The 17350-nt window shown below is 49.0% G+C and overlaps 1 protein-coding gene across 1 annotated transcript in view; it reads left to right on the forward strand.

The window, feature by feature from the left end:
* Pabpc1l (poly(A) binding protein, cytoplasmic 1-like) overlaps nucleotides 1-17350 on the forward strand; it is a 33534-nt gene that overhangs the window by 2983 nt on the left and 13201 nt on the right. Inside the window, exons 2-7 of the mRNA XM_063285213.1 lie at nucleotides 297-490; nucleotides 4380-4495; nucleotides 6967-7106; nucleotides 7285-7379; nucleotides 10290-10427; nucleotides 12425-12520. Coding sequence (XP_063141283.1) covers nucleotides 297-490; nucleotides 4380-4495; nucleotides 6967-7106; nucleotides 7285-7379; nucleotides 10290-10427; nucleotides 12425-12520 — 779 coding nt within the window. The remainder of the gene's footprint in view (nucleotides 1-296; nucleotides 491-4379; nucleotides 4496-6966; nucleotides 7107-7284; nucleotides 7380-10289; nucleotides 10428-12424; nucleotides 12521-17350) is intronic.

A 17350-nucleotide genomic window follows, 5' to 3' on the forward strand; every position in this document is an offset into this window, starting at 1 on the left:
CTCACCCATGCAAGTGTGTCCAAGGCTGGAAGACCCAGGCTCTGCCTTTGCAAGCCTCACTCTTCCCATCTGTACGATGGGGATCCTTGCTACTTGCTGAGGGTTGATCTTTCCGCAACGGTGTGAGGAGTACCGTGTACAACAATTCCCTCAGCCTAATCCACCATTCTCCCAGGCTCACACCTCAAGTAAGGCCCAGACCATGGCTTTCCTTTCCCCCATTCGAGAAGGACTTGAAGATTCAGGGTCACAAATGTCACCTAACTTGCCCCTTTCTCTCCTTGCCTCCTCTCCAGCGGAGCGGGCACTGGACACGATGAACTTTGAGATGATCAAAGGCCAGCCCATCCGAATCATGTGGTCCCACAGAGACCCAGGCCTTCGAAGGTCCGGTATGGGCAACATCTTTATCAAAAACTTGGAGAATTCCATTGACAACAAGGCTCTGTATGACACCTTCTCCACCTTTGGGAGCATCCTGTCTTCTAAGGTGGGTGCTCCTCCTCTGGGAAAGTCAGTTGGTGTCAAATACCTTTGTGGTAGAGGTCCAAGCAGCACCTCACTTCATGGGCTTTGTCACTTAGTCAGGAGCTAATTCATGGTTTTCTCCTCCCAGAACTGTTAGAGGTCACCCATGTGTCCAACAGCCAGCTCATGGTGTGTAATCAGCCTACCTCATGGTTGTCAGCAGTACTCGTTAGTTTATAATTCCAATATGGTGATTTGGGTTGAACTCAGCTGGACAGCATTTCTGGCCCTGGCTGGGTTCCCTAACATGCTACCTGAACCTGGCAGGAGCTCTCGGGAGACCCATGTAGACCTGGCCAGCTGTCAGTTAAAACATCTGGGATTTCCTCTGTGGGGTCGTCCATGCTCCTGCAGGCTAGCCCAGGGCTTTCTCTCAACTGCGGCAGGTCTCAGAAGACAGAAGTTCACCAGGCTACCTGAAACTTCGCCTCAGAGTCAGAACCCCTTTGCCCCTACTGTTTTCTATAGACCAGAGCTAGTAACAGCCCAATGCACATTCAAGTAAGGAGGTAGTTAATGACAAAGACAACAGAACAGAATTAAGCATATGGTGGCAGCAAAGCTGTTCATGGGGGCCACTGAAGCAATCAGCAGATACATCTTGCTTCTGGTGTCCCTTGGTCCTGGAAAGGGAACCCAAGCTACCACTGAGTCTCATGCCCCCTACCACATGTTGTTTTTAAGGTATTTCTTATACTAGAACTTAAACTCCACTTTATTCTTACTCACTGCTTGTCTCCCAGTCTTTCTTTGTATTCTTGGACACAGTGACTTTTCTCCCCCCATCGTGCCATGCAGTAAGTACTGAATGGATTATCATGGTTTGAGAAGAGTTCTGATTAGTTCTCCAACCTTCTATAGGAGGATGTTCAGGACTAGAAGCCTAACAGTAGGTCAGTGTGTGCTGAGTAGAGGACTAAAGCCTGCGGTCATGTCCTGGACGTCATAGAGGATGGCCCATCAGGTCCCCTGAGGTTTCTAGAGAGGCATAGGCAGAGGTACCATGATCTCAGTTTGAGTCTTCCCTGAGCACTAACAATACACCAGCTACCGTCCCTCAACTCTCAGCTGGGCCCTCCCACCTTCCCCGTGGAGACAGCCTGTCTCTGACTGACACCTGAGGTATAGACTGTACCTGAGAGAAACAGACAGCTCCTTGCCCTGAGGACCAGTGGAAGGAAGAAGCTTGGTTGTGGAATACATTCTTACATGCTGTCAGCACTCGGTCTTGGTTGCCGGTGTATGTAGTCTCTCTGGATTCCTCCCTCCCTTCCTCCCTCCCTTCCTCCCTCCCTTCCTCCCTCCCTCCCTCCCTCCCTCACTCCCTCCCTTCCTCACTCCCTCCCTCTCTACCTCCCTCCCTTTAAGATGCATGTCCCTAGGAGGGTTTCCGAGTTTTGCTTGAGACCACAGAGGTTTGAAGCTGTAAAATTGCTTGTCTGCAGTTCAATGTAGTAGATGGATGGAGGGTTAAGGTTAAAAGCTTTGGGTTTAATTTTTTGGATTTCGTTGTTGCTGTTTTTTTTTCTTTAAGATTTATTTATTTTATTTATAAATGGTTGTGAGCCACCATGTGGCTGCTGGGAATTGAACTCAGGACCTCTGGAAGAGCAGTCAGTGCTCTTAACCACTGGGCCATCTTTCCAGCCCAAGCTGTTGTTTTGGGTTTTCATTGTTGTCATTTTTTTTTTTTTTTTGAGACAAGGTCCTTACATAGTCCTGGCTGGCCTTGAGTTGCTATGGTTTCTCTGGCTACTCTGAAGTTCGGCTACCTCAAACTCAAAGCAGTCCCTTGCCTCAGTCTCCCAGAGCATTGTGCACCACCATGCCTGGCTTTAGTCATTGAACTAGTGGGCTTACCAGACCAACTGAAGTAAATTGAGCAGGGGAAGTCTACCCCACTTCTTCAGGCCTTGTGTCCCCTGGGCCACTGAAGACTGCATAGCAATCTTGGTGTGACACAGGAGAGAAGTCCTCATAGGCCTAAGGAACCCCTGCTGTGGGCACGGCTAGGAACAAGGCTCACAATGTGGTCCCTACCTCCACTCCTTGGCTTGGCTGGAGTTGGTAGGGCTTGTGGGAATAACTGGGAATTGGGCCCAGGGAAAAGGTTCTCATGGAGTCAGGGGCCCAGAAAGGAGGGAGCCACTAGGCCAGTCTAGAAAGATTTCTGTGGCATTTCTGTGGCATTTTGGGAAGAACACAAGCTTGATCAGAGTCGGGCCACCTAAATGCAAAGCCAGCCATGTAGCAGCAAGGCAACGTAATATATTGGGCCAGAAAGAGGATACTCAAGGCTAGTGTCCTGAGTCCAAATGCTTTCATGTCCTGTGTGCTGTCTGGTGGTTAATTACCCTGCCCCTACTTTGGCTTCCTCCGCAAGGGGCAGTGAGTGGTAGGACTCGTCTCTAGGAGTTGGGAAGTGGACTGAGCCGGGTGCCATCTCTGAAAAGGGACCTGGGACATGAAGCGTCTCAGTGAACATGCAATCATTTTGAAATTGCTATTCAATGGCTGACCTTGGAACAGTTATTTATTCTAATTTTCCCACTGGGTCTCAGAAGTTAAGAATCTCTAGGGCGGCTGGAGAGAGGGCTCAGTGGTTAGGAGCACTGACTGCTCTTTCAGAGGTCCTGAGTTCAATTCCCAGCAACCACATGGTGGCTCACGACCATCTGTGATGGGATCTGATGCCCCCTTCTGGTGTGCATGAAGACAGCTAGCCACAGTGTACTCATATAAAGAAAATAAATAAATCTTTCAAAAGAAGAAGAAGAAGAGGAGGAGGAGGAGGAAGAGGAGGAGGAGGAGGAAGAGGAGGAGGAAGAGGAGGAGGAAGAGGAGGAGGAGGAGGAGGAGGAGGAGGAGGAGGAGGAGGAGGAGGAGGAGGAGGAGAAATAGGGCTAAAAGCCTTCATTCAAGGTCACCAAGAGCTGAAAACTGGGGTATTTTTTGTTGTCCGCTTCTGCCCTTTCAGCTTGAGTCAGACCCATTACAGACACATGGAGTGTTCTGCTACAGAACTGATGTGTGTTTGTTGTTAGGATAATATATAGATTGGTAAAATTCAAACAATATAGAAGAAACTAAAGAATAAGGCTCTGTCCTTTCCATCCCTGGTCCCAGGAATACTCACTGTCAATGTTTTGTGAGGTGGGCACAGCTGTGGGCACAGCTGTACACACCTGTAATCCTAGCACTAGTGAGACTGTGGTAGTAGGATTTCAAGTTTGAAGATAGTCTGGGCTACAGAGCAAGATCCTGTCTCAAAAATCATCTGAACAAAAGCCAACTAAAGCAGGTGTGTGTGTGTGTGTGTGTGTGTGTGTGTGTGTGTGTGTGTGTGTTTCAAAACTTCCTATTTGTAGATCCCGCTTAACCCAAATGGGCATGATTTGGGCTCGTCCTTCAGTCACACATTTCAAATTACCGGAAGCCACATTATCTACCACATACTCTTGCAGACCAGGCAACTGTATTACAGCTTCTCTAGCCAGCCTCCCCTGAGATGTTTACAGTATCACGGTATCTTCAGTTTGCTGTCAGAATCAGGGGACAGCTGCTGGGTCGAAATCCCATGTCCACTTTCCCATAGGCCGTCACCTCGAACAAGCAGACTGGTCTTTCTCAAATTCCATCTCCCAGTTCTAAACTGGGGCTGTTGTGAGATTAGGTCTCAGTCTTCCCCCCGAGACCCCAGATAAAACCCCAGGGTCTGAGCTCCATCCCCAGCCTCCACATAATTGTCTTTGAGTCATCGGGAACATTCCTGTACTGTCACTATCCCTTTCTCTTTCTCTCCCTGAAGTCCCCATTGGGTGGCGTCCCTGTCCTTCCTCCCTGTGACCCAGGTGGTATACAATGAGCATGGATCACGGGGTTTCGGCTTTGTGCATTTTGAGACCCACGAGGCTGCCCAGAAGGCCATCAACACCATGAATGGGATGTTGCTGAATGACCGGAAAGTGTGAGTCCTGGGCCTGGGGGAGGGTAGAGGCTAAGGGGATGGGACTGGGAAATCAGGAATGTTGCTTCTGTGACTGTCTAGTGGACACTAGGTGCTGCACGGAGATCTTCCTTGGCGTGGAACCTCAGGTGAGTTGCTCTGCCTCTCAGGGACTCTTTCCTTGGGTAAAGCTGGAGTTGATAGGTGTCTAAGAACTATTCTGAGCGAGGAATGAGAATTCTGGAGGGAATAGCTTGCTGACTTCGTCTGGCATTCAGTCTGTACAGCTGCAGCTTCTTCCCTTGGCCTTGGGTGCTGCTGCTATCCCACGGGACCTGAGGGCAGACGGGAAAACCAGCACATGTTTTGTCTGCCCAGGTTTGGAATCATCCCATTTCACAGATGGGAAAATCGTGCTGCAGACCTGAAAAGAACCTGCCTGGGGCTGGTCCTTTCCCCATTTGGAATCTGCCTATCTGATGGTTCAGCCACACAGCCCCGTGCTGTGGGAGAGAAGGCCACTTTTTGGTTTTGTGCTTTCTTCTTTTTGAGACAGGAGTAAGAGGAATTACGAATTCTAGCTAGCCCATAGGAAAGACACACAATCCAGGTATTTTCTTTACAAGCTGTAAACCTCCCCTGGGCAGGTTTTGGAGCTGTTCTAACTCACATCCCAGCCGAATGCCCCTTGTTACTTGCTGCTTCTCCTGGCCATGTGCTCACGGTCCATCTATCTCCTCTGGTGGATACTTCCTCCTCTCCTTCTCATTCTTCTTCTTTTTTTCTCTACCTGTGACCTCCTGTCAGGTAAACCTGCCTACCTCTATTGCAGCAATTCACTCGGGGAAACAAGGTTGCATAGCATCACTTGGTAAATGTGAGGATCTCTTCTCAGGAACAACCAGACCAACCCCTGGCATCTCATACTATGTAGCTGGGATGACCTTGAACTCCCCATCCTCCTGCCTCCACACCCCCCCACCCCAGTACTAAAATTACCCATGTGAGGCTACCAGCCCTGCCTGAATTGCCAGAGGTACTGGGTTCTTTGATCTGGAGTTTCTCTGGGTCCCCTCTCCCACTTATATTGCTTTGTCCTGAGGTTTCCCCGATTCATATATGTCACTAGGTAACCACTTCTGTGAGTGCTGTTCAACTCTTTGGTGTCTGCTCCAACTTACTTATAACACATGCGCTCCATAAACCACCTGCCTTTCGTATGCCTGGCCTTTTTTTTTTTTTTTTTAAGAGGGCATCGGATCCCATTACAGATGGTTGTGAGCCACCATGTGGTTGCTGGGATTTGAACTCAGAACCTCTGGAAGAGCAGTCAGTGTTCTTTTTTTTTTTTCCCCCCGGAGCTGGGGACCGAACCCAGGGCCTTACGCTTGCTAGGCAAGCGCTCTACCACTGAGCTAAATCCCCAACCCGCAGTCAGTGTTCTTAACCACTGAGCCATCTCTCCAGCCCTGGTCTTTGTTAATCAATGACTCTTTTTGGCCAAGTGCAGTAGTGTGTTCCTGTGGTCCCAGCTACTTGGGAAGCTGAGGCAGAAGAATTACTTGAGTTCAAAAGTTTCAGGGAATCCTGGACAACATAGTAAGAGTCTTCTCTTCTCCCACCCACTTCCGAATGATCCTTGGATGTATTATTTATATGAACTTGAAAATTCTAGGTTTTTACTTTCCTTTTTAGCTATGCTTGGGATTGAACTAGGGACTCATACATGCTAGACAAGCACTCTACTGAGCTAGATTCCTAGCCCAGAAACTCCAGATTTTAAAAGAATAAATGTTGTATTTGGGACTGGAGAGAGAGCACAGTGGTTAAGAGCACTGACTATGCTACCAGAGGTCCTGAGTTCAATTCTCAGCAACCACATGGTGGCTCACAACCATCTGTAATGGGATCTGTTGCCCCCTTCTGGTGTGTCTGAAGACAGGGACAGAGAACTTAAATAAAACAAATAAATCTTTTAAAAAAATGTTGTATTTAAATGACGTCAGTCTACCCCCCTTTACCACCAGTGACCCTGATACCAACCATGTCTGAAAAGCTCACCTCACTCCTCAGGAACTCTCCAGATAAACAAAGCCCCACAGTGTGAATTGGACCTCACGCTTACAGGGATAATCCCTAAGACTCGGAGAGCTTCAGTCACTAGCTTAGGACCCCAGAGCTAGGCAAGTGTTGATGAGGATCCACACTTGTGCCCAGTTCCAAATCGGTGCTCTCCTTTCTTGTGCCCCCAGGAGCATTTACTCTGTGTGAACGGGTCACTGGGATAAAGCCCTTGTAACCTCATGTAAGGGTTGAGATCTGGACTAGAGCTTCTCGGCTATTGAAAACGACTGGGTTTAGGACACATCCAGTCCATGCAGCATGGCCCTGCCAGGGTTCCCACCAGCGTGACCTAGGCTTGTGGGATGGGCCCAGTCTGGAATGGAGGGACGATGAAACTGGTGGTTTCTACTCTGTTGATGTGTGCACAGTTTCGTAGGTCACTTCAAGTCTCGCCAGAAGCGGGAGGCAGAGCTGGGGGCTCGGGCCCTAGGATTCACCAACATCTATGTGAAGAACCTGCGCGTGGACATGGATGAGCAGGGCCTCCAGGACCTCTTCTCCCAGTTTGGTGGGCATGCTCCCCAAAGGAGAAGGGGAAACACTATCGCTCTTCTTCCATGCCCAGGTCCGGTGGGAGGAGGGCTCCCCACTCCCGTCCCCGGGATTCCGGGGGACTTCTATAAGAAGGAAGGGACCTTGCTGGCCCTTCCTCTGACTCCCTGCTAAGCCAGTTTGGTCCTTCCTAGGAAAGACGCAGAGTGTGAAGGTGATGAGAGACAGCAATGGGCAGTCCCGGGGCTTCGGCTTCATCAACTTTGAGAAGCATGAGGAAGCCCAGAAGGTAGGTGTCTCCACGGTCCTGCTCCAGTAAGGAGCCCGGAAGCCAGGCTTGGGAAGCCAGAAGATCAGGGGCAGGCCCGCCCACAGAGGGTAAGAAAGCCCCGCCCCCGTGCCCGGAATACCAGGATTTGGCCTTATCTTTCCTTGTTTGTTTCTAAGCCTAGAAGTTCAAAGAATAAAACATTTAGGCAGGGAGGCATCCCTCACTATGTGCAAATACTATTAACTGACCTCTTGGGAAGCCAGAGAACCCCCTCAAATGTTTTTCCTCATACCAGTAAAAAATTCTAACCACGGAGTCAGTGTGCACTTGGGTCTGATTTCCACGGCTTTCTGAGAATAAATCGATCCTCAAGTGGGATGTCCTTTGGCAGAAGACTTTATGCTATGTAACAGGGTTGGGCTTGTTAAGAAAAGAAAAATCATGGGTCTAGAGAGATGGCTCAGCAGTTAGGAACCCTCGCTGTTCCTCCAGAGGCCACTGATTACAGATCCCAGCACCAAGGCTGTAACTCCAGCTCTAGGGATCTGCTGCCCTCTTCTGGCCCCTCGAACACCTGCCCACAGGCAGCATACACAAACAGATATACACCATACACATACATTAATGTTTTTTTTTTAACATGTAATGTAATGTGAGAGATTGAGGTGGCTGGGAGATGGCAGAGTGGTTATGAGCACTGGCTGCTCTTAAGGAGGACCCAGGTTCAATTCCCAGCACTCCCCACAGTAGCTCGCAATCATCCACAGCCCCATTTCTAGGGAGTCTGACTCCCTCTTGTGGCCTCCATGGGCACACACATAGTACACAGACACAAATGCAATCAGCTATGCACAAAGAATAATAAAATCACTTTAAATTCTTTAAAAAAAGGTTTTTAAAAAGTAAAAGAAAGCTGGTTGGTGGTGGCACTCTTGGGAGGCAGAGGCAAGCAGAGCTCATTAGTTCAAGGCCAGCCTGGTCTACAAAGTGAGTTCCAGGAGAGCCAAGGCTCCACAGAGAAACCCTGCCTCCCCCACCCTCCCTCTGCCACACACACACACCAAAAAAAAAAATGGAAAGAAAAAGTAAAGAGAGGAAGAGGAAGGGAAGGGGAAAGAGAAGGAAGGAAGGAAAGAAAGAAAGAGAAAGAAAGAAAGAAAGAAAGAAAGGAAGGAAAAGAAAAATCAGGATTGAAGTACAGTGTTTCCATGACTACTTATGAAAGCCCTTGTGATTGACAAAAGGAATTTTTCTGTGCTGTAAACTGCCCCACGGAGGACGCTGATTAGACACTGAGTCATCTTGGAAAAATCTAAGTTTATCTTATTTTCTAGTAGAACTTCTAGAGCAGTGTAAAGTCCTTGCAAAACTGGGCGGATGGCATGGATGTCCCCCACACCTCTGGCCTCCACGGTCTCCCCCATCCTCAGCAAACTCAGCAGAGTGGTACATTTGTCACACCGGCGAGTCCGCTTTGACACACACGCCATCATCAACTGGGGGGCTCTGGTTTACTCTGGGGTTCGTTCTTGGTTGGTATTCATTCTCTGGGTTTGGACAAATATGGAAGTGTATGCCTCCACCGTTACCTTACAGTGGAGTACGTTTAGCTCTCTAATGCCTGTGCCATCCTTTCCAATGCTCTGGCCTCCACTGAACTTTTCACTGACCTCACAGTTCTGCCTTTTCCAGAACATCGCCTAGAGAGAGATGTTAGTTAGAGAGAGAGTTCGCTACCTCCTTTAGTGACTGGCTTCGTTCAATGTAGGGTGCATTTAAATATTGGGGGCTGGAGATGGCTCAGCAGTTAAGAGCACTGACTGTCCCTGCAGAGAATCCAAGTTCAGCTCCCTGCAGTCACAGGAGGAGGCTGGGTCCTCTTTTTGGCCTCTCTGGGCACTTGTACACAAGCATTCATACCAACCCAGATATGCATACCTACACATGCATTAAAAGTCTTTAAATTTTAAGTATGGAAAACTTGATGTTAATTTTGAGGGTTTTTTTTGTTTGTTTGTTTGTTTCTTCTTGTTTGAGACAGGTTCTCAGCTTGTAACCCACGCTGGCCTGGTCAGGAGGCCAAGCTAACCCTGTAGTCACCACAGTTCTCTGTCCCATGTCCTAAGTGCTGAGGTTTACAGCCACGTTGTCATCATTCAGGCTTCCGTTCTGTTTATTAGAATAAAACCTAACTAAACAATTTTAAATTCATAATTTACTCTAGAGTCTCCGTTTGTCCTGTAAGACACCTTCCCATGGTATTAATTATTCTCGGCTAGGAAGGCCAGCTTAGTTGTAGATGGTTTCCTCTGACCCAGGAGTCTGGATGGGAGGCGGGGTCACATCCAGATGGCTCATCATGCGCTCTCCTCCTCCTTCTCTTCCTCCTTCCCCCCTCCTCATCTTCCTCTCCTCCTCTTCATCCCTTCCTCTTCCTCCCCCTCCTCTTCCTCCTCTTCATCCTCCTCTTCCTCTTCCTCCCCCTCCTCTTCCTCCTCCTCTTCATCCCCCCTCCTCTTCATCCCCCCTCCTCTTCTTCATTCCCTCCTCTTCCCCATTCCCTCCTCTTCCCCCTCCTCATCCTCTTCTCCATCCCCTCCTCTTTCTCCTCCTCCTCTTTCTCCTCTTCTTCCTCCTTCTCTTCTTCCTCCTCCTCCTCTTCCTCCCCTCCTCTTTCTCCTCCTCTTTCTCCTCCTCTTCCTCCTCCTCTTCCTCTTCCTCCTCCTCTTCCTCCTCCTCTTCCCCATCCTCCTCCTCCTATTATTCATCCTCCTCACCCTCCTCTTTATCCCCCCTCCTCCCCCCTCCTTCTCTTCTTCATCCCCTCCTCCCCCTCCTCTTCTTCCTCCTCCTCTTCCTCCTTCTCCTCTTCTTCATCCCCCTCCTCTTCTTCATCCCCCTCCTCTTCTTCCTCCTCCTCCTCTCCAGGCTGTGGACCACATGAATGGGAAGGAGGTGAGCGGGCAGCTGCTCTATGTGGGCCGGGCCCAGAAGCGGGCAGAGCGGCAGAACGAGCTGAAGCGCAGATTTGAACAAATGAAGCAGGAGAGGCAGAACCGCTACCAGGTGAGGCCAGGCTTCAGCAGAGCCTGCAAGGTCTGTCTGAGGTGGGGCGGCTGTGCCGAGGGGACTCTGAATAGGATCTCATCCCATAGCCACCCTGCTTCTAGAAACATGGGTCAGGGCGGGGGTCAGATGAGCACCGGAGTAGGCTTCCCTGCCCGACTCGTGTCAGAGGAGAAGCAGCATCTAACTGGACCAAGAGGGCTGGTTGGAATGCTGTCAACATTAGTCAGAGTAATCGTTTGTGTGTCCTTTACCCACTGCATCCTCCAGTGGTGGACTATAAGAATGCCCTCCATATTTCCAAATGCCTCTGGAGGACGCCTTACTCTAGGCTGAGAATAATTAGGCTGAACATGTTATATCTAGAAGTTGGAATGTTGCTCAGCCAATAAAGTCACTTTAAGTTGTGACTCAGTCAGTGAAGTGCTTGCTACCAAACATGAGAACTTAGGTTTGAGCCCCAGTGCCCACATAAAAGCTGGGTATCGCACCACACAACTTAATACAAACCCTGGGAGAGATGGGCGACTCCCTGGGACTTGCTGAGCCTCCAGCCTGGCCTAACTGGTGATTCTCACCTCAGCAGTGAAGAGACCCAGTATCAAAAGACAAGGAGTGATTGAGGAAGACACCCACGGTCAACTATGGCCTCTACATGCTTGCATGCATGCATGTGCGCACACGCTCACACGCGTGCATGCACACACACAATTACAGAGAGCTAACTGTTGTTTTTACGATTTGTTTATGAGTGTGTGCCTGAATGCATGTGTACCACTGTGTGTATGACCTGTGGAGGTCAGAAGAGAGCGCGAGATCCTCTGAACCCCGAGTTAGTTATAGGCGGTTGTCAGCCGTCACATGGGCTCTTCGAGAGCAGCCGGTGCTCTTCACCTGCTGAGTCATCTCTCCAGCCCTTGTTTCTGAGAGGGACTCTCACTATATAGTTCTGATTGCCCTGAAACTCCCTATGTAGACCAGGCTGGCCATGATCCTCCTGTGTCTCTCTCCTACATGCTGGGATTACATTCACAAGCCACCATACCCTACAACTTAACTAATTAAAAATTAGTGTACATTTGGGGGCTGGAGAGATGGCTCAGTGGTTAAGAGCAGTGACTGCTCTTCCAGAGGTCCTGAGTTCAATTCCCAGCAACCACATGGTGGCTCCCAACCATCCATAATGGGATCTGATGCCCTCTTCTGGTGTGTCTGAAGAAAGCGACAGTGTACTCATATAAATAAATAAATCTTTACAAAAATTAGTGTACATCAATACACTGTAACTTCTTGGAGGTGAACCCCTCTAAAATTTTTTAATAGACATTTTAGATTTTATGGAGAATGTACACGGTGTGTATACATATATACCATGTGTATACACACTCTTGTGGACACAACAGATGGCTTTATCCCCACTGCAGGGACACTTGAGAATGTCTAGAACCTGCAGGTGTCACCTTTGGGAGGCAGGAGAAGCTGGCACACATCCTGTGGTGGGCAGTACAGTCCACACCACAAAGAGCTGGCACAAACGATTGTGCCGCAGTTTTGACGTTGCTGAGATGGGGATTAAAGTCTCCGTATCTTACGGTCAGTGTGTAAAGGCTTAGAGTGGCATCCTGCACCATGTAAGAGGATATGTCAAGCTGCCATGTGATGGAGGGGCAGCTCTCCTTCACTCGGTGAGTAAAACAGAATTGGCCCGTCAGGAGGTCTGCCCACAGATGTTCTACCCAGCCGTCTGGAGAGCCTCAACCTGCATGAGTCTGAAACCTCCTTCCATGGTCCTCCTGTGTGACATGGGAGGCTAGGAGTTGTGCAGTGTGTGGGAGCGGTTGTGGGCCTTAAAAGTCGTGTGACCAGAGACATGCAGACTAAGTGGTGGCATGAGGCTGGGCTCTGCACATCCTTGTGAGCTTGCCGGACGCTGACCCACCACTTCCAGCGGTCGGGGCTCAAGGGGAAGGGGCACTGAGCAGTGTCTCCTCTTTCAGGGTGTGAACCTTTATGTGAAGAACCTGGATGACTCCATTAATGATGATAGGCTGAAGGAAGTTTTTTCTACCTATGGAGTGATCACCAGCGCTAAGGTGAGGGTCGCCACACTCCTAGAGGACTCCTTGCCTCCACGCCTCTCCCGGCCTCCCAGCTTCTCATCCATATGGAAACCCCCAGCCTCTCACCCCTGCATACCCTCAGCCTCTCACCCCTGCAAATCCCCAGCTTCTTACCCCTACACACCCCAGCTCTCAGCCCTGCACATCCCCAGCCTCTCACCTCTGCACACCCCCAGCTTCTGATTCCTGCACAGCCCAGCCTCTCATCCCTGCATAGTCTCAGTCTCTCACCCATATATGGCCCCCAGTTTTCTTACCCCTGCACATGCGTAGCTTCTGACCCCTGCAAACCCCAGTTTCTGACCCCTGCAACCTCCCCAGCTTCTCACCCCACATACTCTCAGCTTCTCACCCCTGCACATCCCCAGCTTCTGACCCCTGCACACCCCAGCCTTTTGGTTAGCTTCCAGAGATTTTGGCTTGGGTCCCTCTTTCTGTTTCTGGTCAACACCTTTGGAGATCCATTGGCAGCCTTGTCTGGACTAAATGGGAAAAAAAATAAGCATGTGATGTGGCCATCTCACTGGGTTTGAGATACCGTATCCTTATTTTATTCAAGAAACGTCCACAGATACCTACTATATGCCAGATTCCGGAAATATATCCTCAGTCTGGGCCTCCGTTTACTCACCTGGAAAATGGGAAAGCTGGCTGTCACCCATCACCCTTCACTCTTTCTTCCCCATTTGTTGAGTACCAGCTTCATGCCCAATCTTGTGATATACTTAAGTTGTGACACATGGCCACCCTGATCAGTAGTTCCATGACTGTGAAGGAAGCTTGGAGTCCACCTCTCTCTCATAAGAGGCTGTGCGGCCCTCAGCCCTTCTCGTTTGGGTCAGACAAGGCTGCATGTGGAGTTCTGAGGGCATGACCTGAACACTTCATTCACTTTTGTTTTAATTAAAGTTGTATTACATCTTGTGTATGTGTGTGCACACACACCGGAGCTCAGAGGTCAGTCTGGGGGGAGGGGAGGTCAGTTTTCTCCTTTCACTGTATGTGGGTCCCTAGGGATCGAACTCAAGTCGTCAGGCTTGGCAGCAGGTGTCTTTACTTGCTGAGTCCCCTCTTCTCCCCCGGGGACATTTGACTTTATAAAGCAGCCCCGGTGGTTGTCAAATGACCCAAGATTTACTCATTTCATATCAGGCTCTGTGGGGAGCATATGCAAATGAGGGAGGCACAGTCCATGTCTTTGAGGAGGGCTTTATGACCTAGTGATTGTGGTCAGAGGCATCACTGTTGTGAGATGGGAGGTCGGGATTGGGGAGAGCTCAGTTGGTAACGTGCTGGTCTTGCTAGCATGAGGCCCTGAGTTCTAGCCTAAGAACACAGGTAAAACTAAAAGCCAAGTGTGATGGTGTGTGCTGTGTGAGGTTTGTGGTGGTGTATGAGGCAGTGCAGTGCTGTATACTGTATGTGGTGTGGTGCAGGAGTGTGTGCAGTGGTGCAGTGCTGTAGTGCTGTGTGCAGTGGCATGCACAGTGCTGTGTGCAGTATGCAGTGTGCAGTGTGCAGTATGCAGTGCTGTGTGCAGTGCTGTAGTGCTATGTGCAGTGATGCAGTGCTATGTTCAGTGGTGCAGAGCTGTGTGCAGTGTACAGTGTGCAGTGGTGGAGTGCTGTGTGCAGTGGTGCAGTGCTGTAGTGCTGTGTGCAGTGGCATGTACAGTGCAGTGTGCAGAATGCAGTGTGCAGTGCTGTGTGCAGTGGTGCAGTGCCGTGTCTTATATGCAGTGGTGCAGTGCCATGTCCTGTATGCAGTGGTGCAGTGCCGTGTCTTATATGCAGTGGTGCAGTGCCATGTCCTGTATGCAGTGGTGCAATGTTGTGTCCTGTATGCAGTGGTGCAATGTTGTGTCCTGTATGCAGTGGTGCAGTGCTGTGTACTATAATTCCAGGCAAGCAGATTCCTGGGACTTGCCGGCTAGTCAGTCTCCTACCTGAGACCCTGCCACAAAACAAAGGTGGATACTACTTGAAGAATGATACCCAGGGCTGTCCCCTGTAAACGCATGCATGTTAATCTGCAGACCTATGAACACACATGAATCTGCACATTATTACACACACACAGACACATACACATGCACACAGACACATGCACACACAGAGACACATGCATACAAACACATACACACACACACACACACACACACACACACACACACACACACAGGATGGGAGGCAGTGTTGGACACAGAGATGCAGGAGGTCAATGGGACAGTAGGGACTTCCTAGAGGAAGTGAAATGGCCTTGACTTGACTATGAAGAGATAGGGAACAGAGGCGGCAGTGGGCTACATGATGAGGCTTTATCTAATTTACACTTTTTCTATTTATACAAAATGTGATAAAAATAAGTCAGTGAGAGAATAATAAATAAAAAGAAAAAACTTAGTGAATGAAGGTATATATATTGCATATTGTAAGTAAGCCATTGCCAAGTTAACTGTAAATTCTACTTAGTTTTAGTTTTACTACTATTATTGTTCCCTTTTGTTATTTATTTATTTATTTATTTATTTATTTATTTAGTTAGTTAGTTAGTTAGTTAGTTAGTTAGTTAGTTTTTTGAGACAGATCTTCTCTGTGCAGCCTTGGCTGTCCTGGAACTCACTCTATAGACCAGGTTCGCCTCAAACTCAGAGACATCCACCTGGCAGGCAGATAATTTTGAAAAGGGAACAATAAAGCCGGGCAGCAGTGGTACACACCTTTAATCAGGAGACAGAGACCAGCAGGTCGCTGAGTTTGAAGTCAGCCTCATCTAGAGAGTTAGTTCCAGGTCAGCCAGGGCTACACAGAGAACCCGTTTTGAAAAACAAAACCAAGGGGTTGGGGATTTAGCTCAGTGGTAGAGCACTTACCTAGCAAGTGCAAGGCCCTGGGTTCAGTCCTCAGCTCTCGGAAAAAAAAGAAAAGAAAAAAAAAAAACTAAAACAAATCAAAACAAAAAAGTGTCTGCTAACAGAAACTCTTAGCAATATTTCTGGTTTCTGGGTTGGAGAGATGATATAGTGGGTAAGAGTGCTTGCTGTACAAGCGTGAAGACCTGAGTTCAAATCCCTGTAACCTACATAAAACCTAACTCTTCTCATGTGTGAGCCTGTAGCCCCAGTGCTATGGCTATGCTGGGTAGAGGCAGGAGGATGGCAGGGCCTTGCTGGCTGCCACTCTGGCTTCAGATACAGTGGGCTGTCCCCAGGGAATCAAGTGGAGGGTGATAGAGGGTGCAACTTTGCCCCCCACCACATCATACCACCTATTCACCATTACACCATACACATCACACACATACACCCACACTATATGCACATCACACATACCACACACACATATACACACACACACACTACACTACATATACATCATACACATCATACACATTCACACACGTGTCACACATTCACACACACACCACACCACTCACATATATACACACCACACACACATACACACACACACACACACACACACACACACACACACACACACACACACACACAGGACATCTGGTCTGATGAGCTTGTGGAGCCCTTCTAAGAATATTTTTTTAAGTGTAAAAAATAAAATTCATAGAGTTATCAGGAAGTCAGTTGTATTGAGATCTAATTACCAACATATGGTACAACAGGCCTGTGTGCTGTGTTAACGTAGTAAAGCCAAGGCTCGTCACAGTAGCGGCGACAACAGATAGCACGTTGAGAGCAGCATTAGGATGACATAAAAATGTTTGCTTTCACAAGCAAGTCGCAGGCGTGGCCGATACCGCTCTGCTTACCTTTCGCTGCTCGCTGTTTGTAACTGAAGTAAATAAAGGCACTTCTACACAGTCCCCTCAGTGCCCTCCCTGCAGCTCTACAATCAAGAGGTCCCTGTGTCACAGCCTGAGCTTTGCCTCAGTGGTGCTTTCCAAGCGCTCTTGTCTCTTGGACCTGAAAAGGGTTAAGAATGTATCCTGCATCTCGTCTGTGCAGAGATGAGGATGGTTAGTCTAAAAGCTCCAGTCTGAGCAGAGCCTGGCAGCGGAACAGCAGCCAGTGGACGGGGGCTAGCAACAGCGTAGTCAACAGCAGTGAGGGAACGCTGGGTCTGAGACATACAGCAACCTCTGGTTTCCTTTTTTCTTTTTTTATTGGGGGCTCTTGGGTCGGAAACAAGGTCTCACTGTGTAACTAGGATGTCTTTGAACTAACTAGGTAGTGCAGGCTGGCATCGGACTCACTAGGTAGCATAGGCTGGCTTTGAACTCACTATGTAGCACAGGCTGGCTTTGAACTCACTATGTAGTACAGGCTGGCATCGGACTCACCAGGTAGCACAGGCTGGCTTTGAACTCACTATGTAGCACAGGCTGGCTTTGGACTCACTAGGGTAGCATAGGCTGGCTTTGAACTCACAATGTAGCACAGGCTGGCTTTGAACTCTCAATGATCCTCTTGCCTCGGCCTTCCCAGGGCTGGAGTAACAGCTGTGCACCACCACACATTGCTCTCTGTCATGTTCTTTAAGCTTTTCTGGAACTGTAAAGTGATAGTCTAAAGTCCAAAATTATAAGGTAAGAAGGCAGCTGGAAAGTCTGTTGCAAACTTCTGAAGAACCCCACCTTATACCTTAAGGAAGACTAGAAACCACCAGAATGTCTTGAGTCCTGGTTGTACTTGAACCACCAGGTAGGTGGCCTTGGACAAGTCACTTCTGAGCCACCATTTCCCCCTGTAAAGGGGAAGCCATGGTTCCTCCCTCATCAGGAGGCTGTGTGTGAGCCACCATGTAAGCACATGTAGGTCTCAGTAAA

This window comes from Rattus norvegicus, chromosome 3 (genome assembly GCF_036323735.1).
Source record: "Rattus norvegicus strain BN/NHsdMcwi chromosome 3, GRCr8, whole genome shotgun sequence".
Taxonomy (NCBI): domain Eukaryota; kingdom Metazoa; phylum Chordata; class Mammalia; order Rodentia; family Muridae; genus Rattus; species Rattus norvegicus.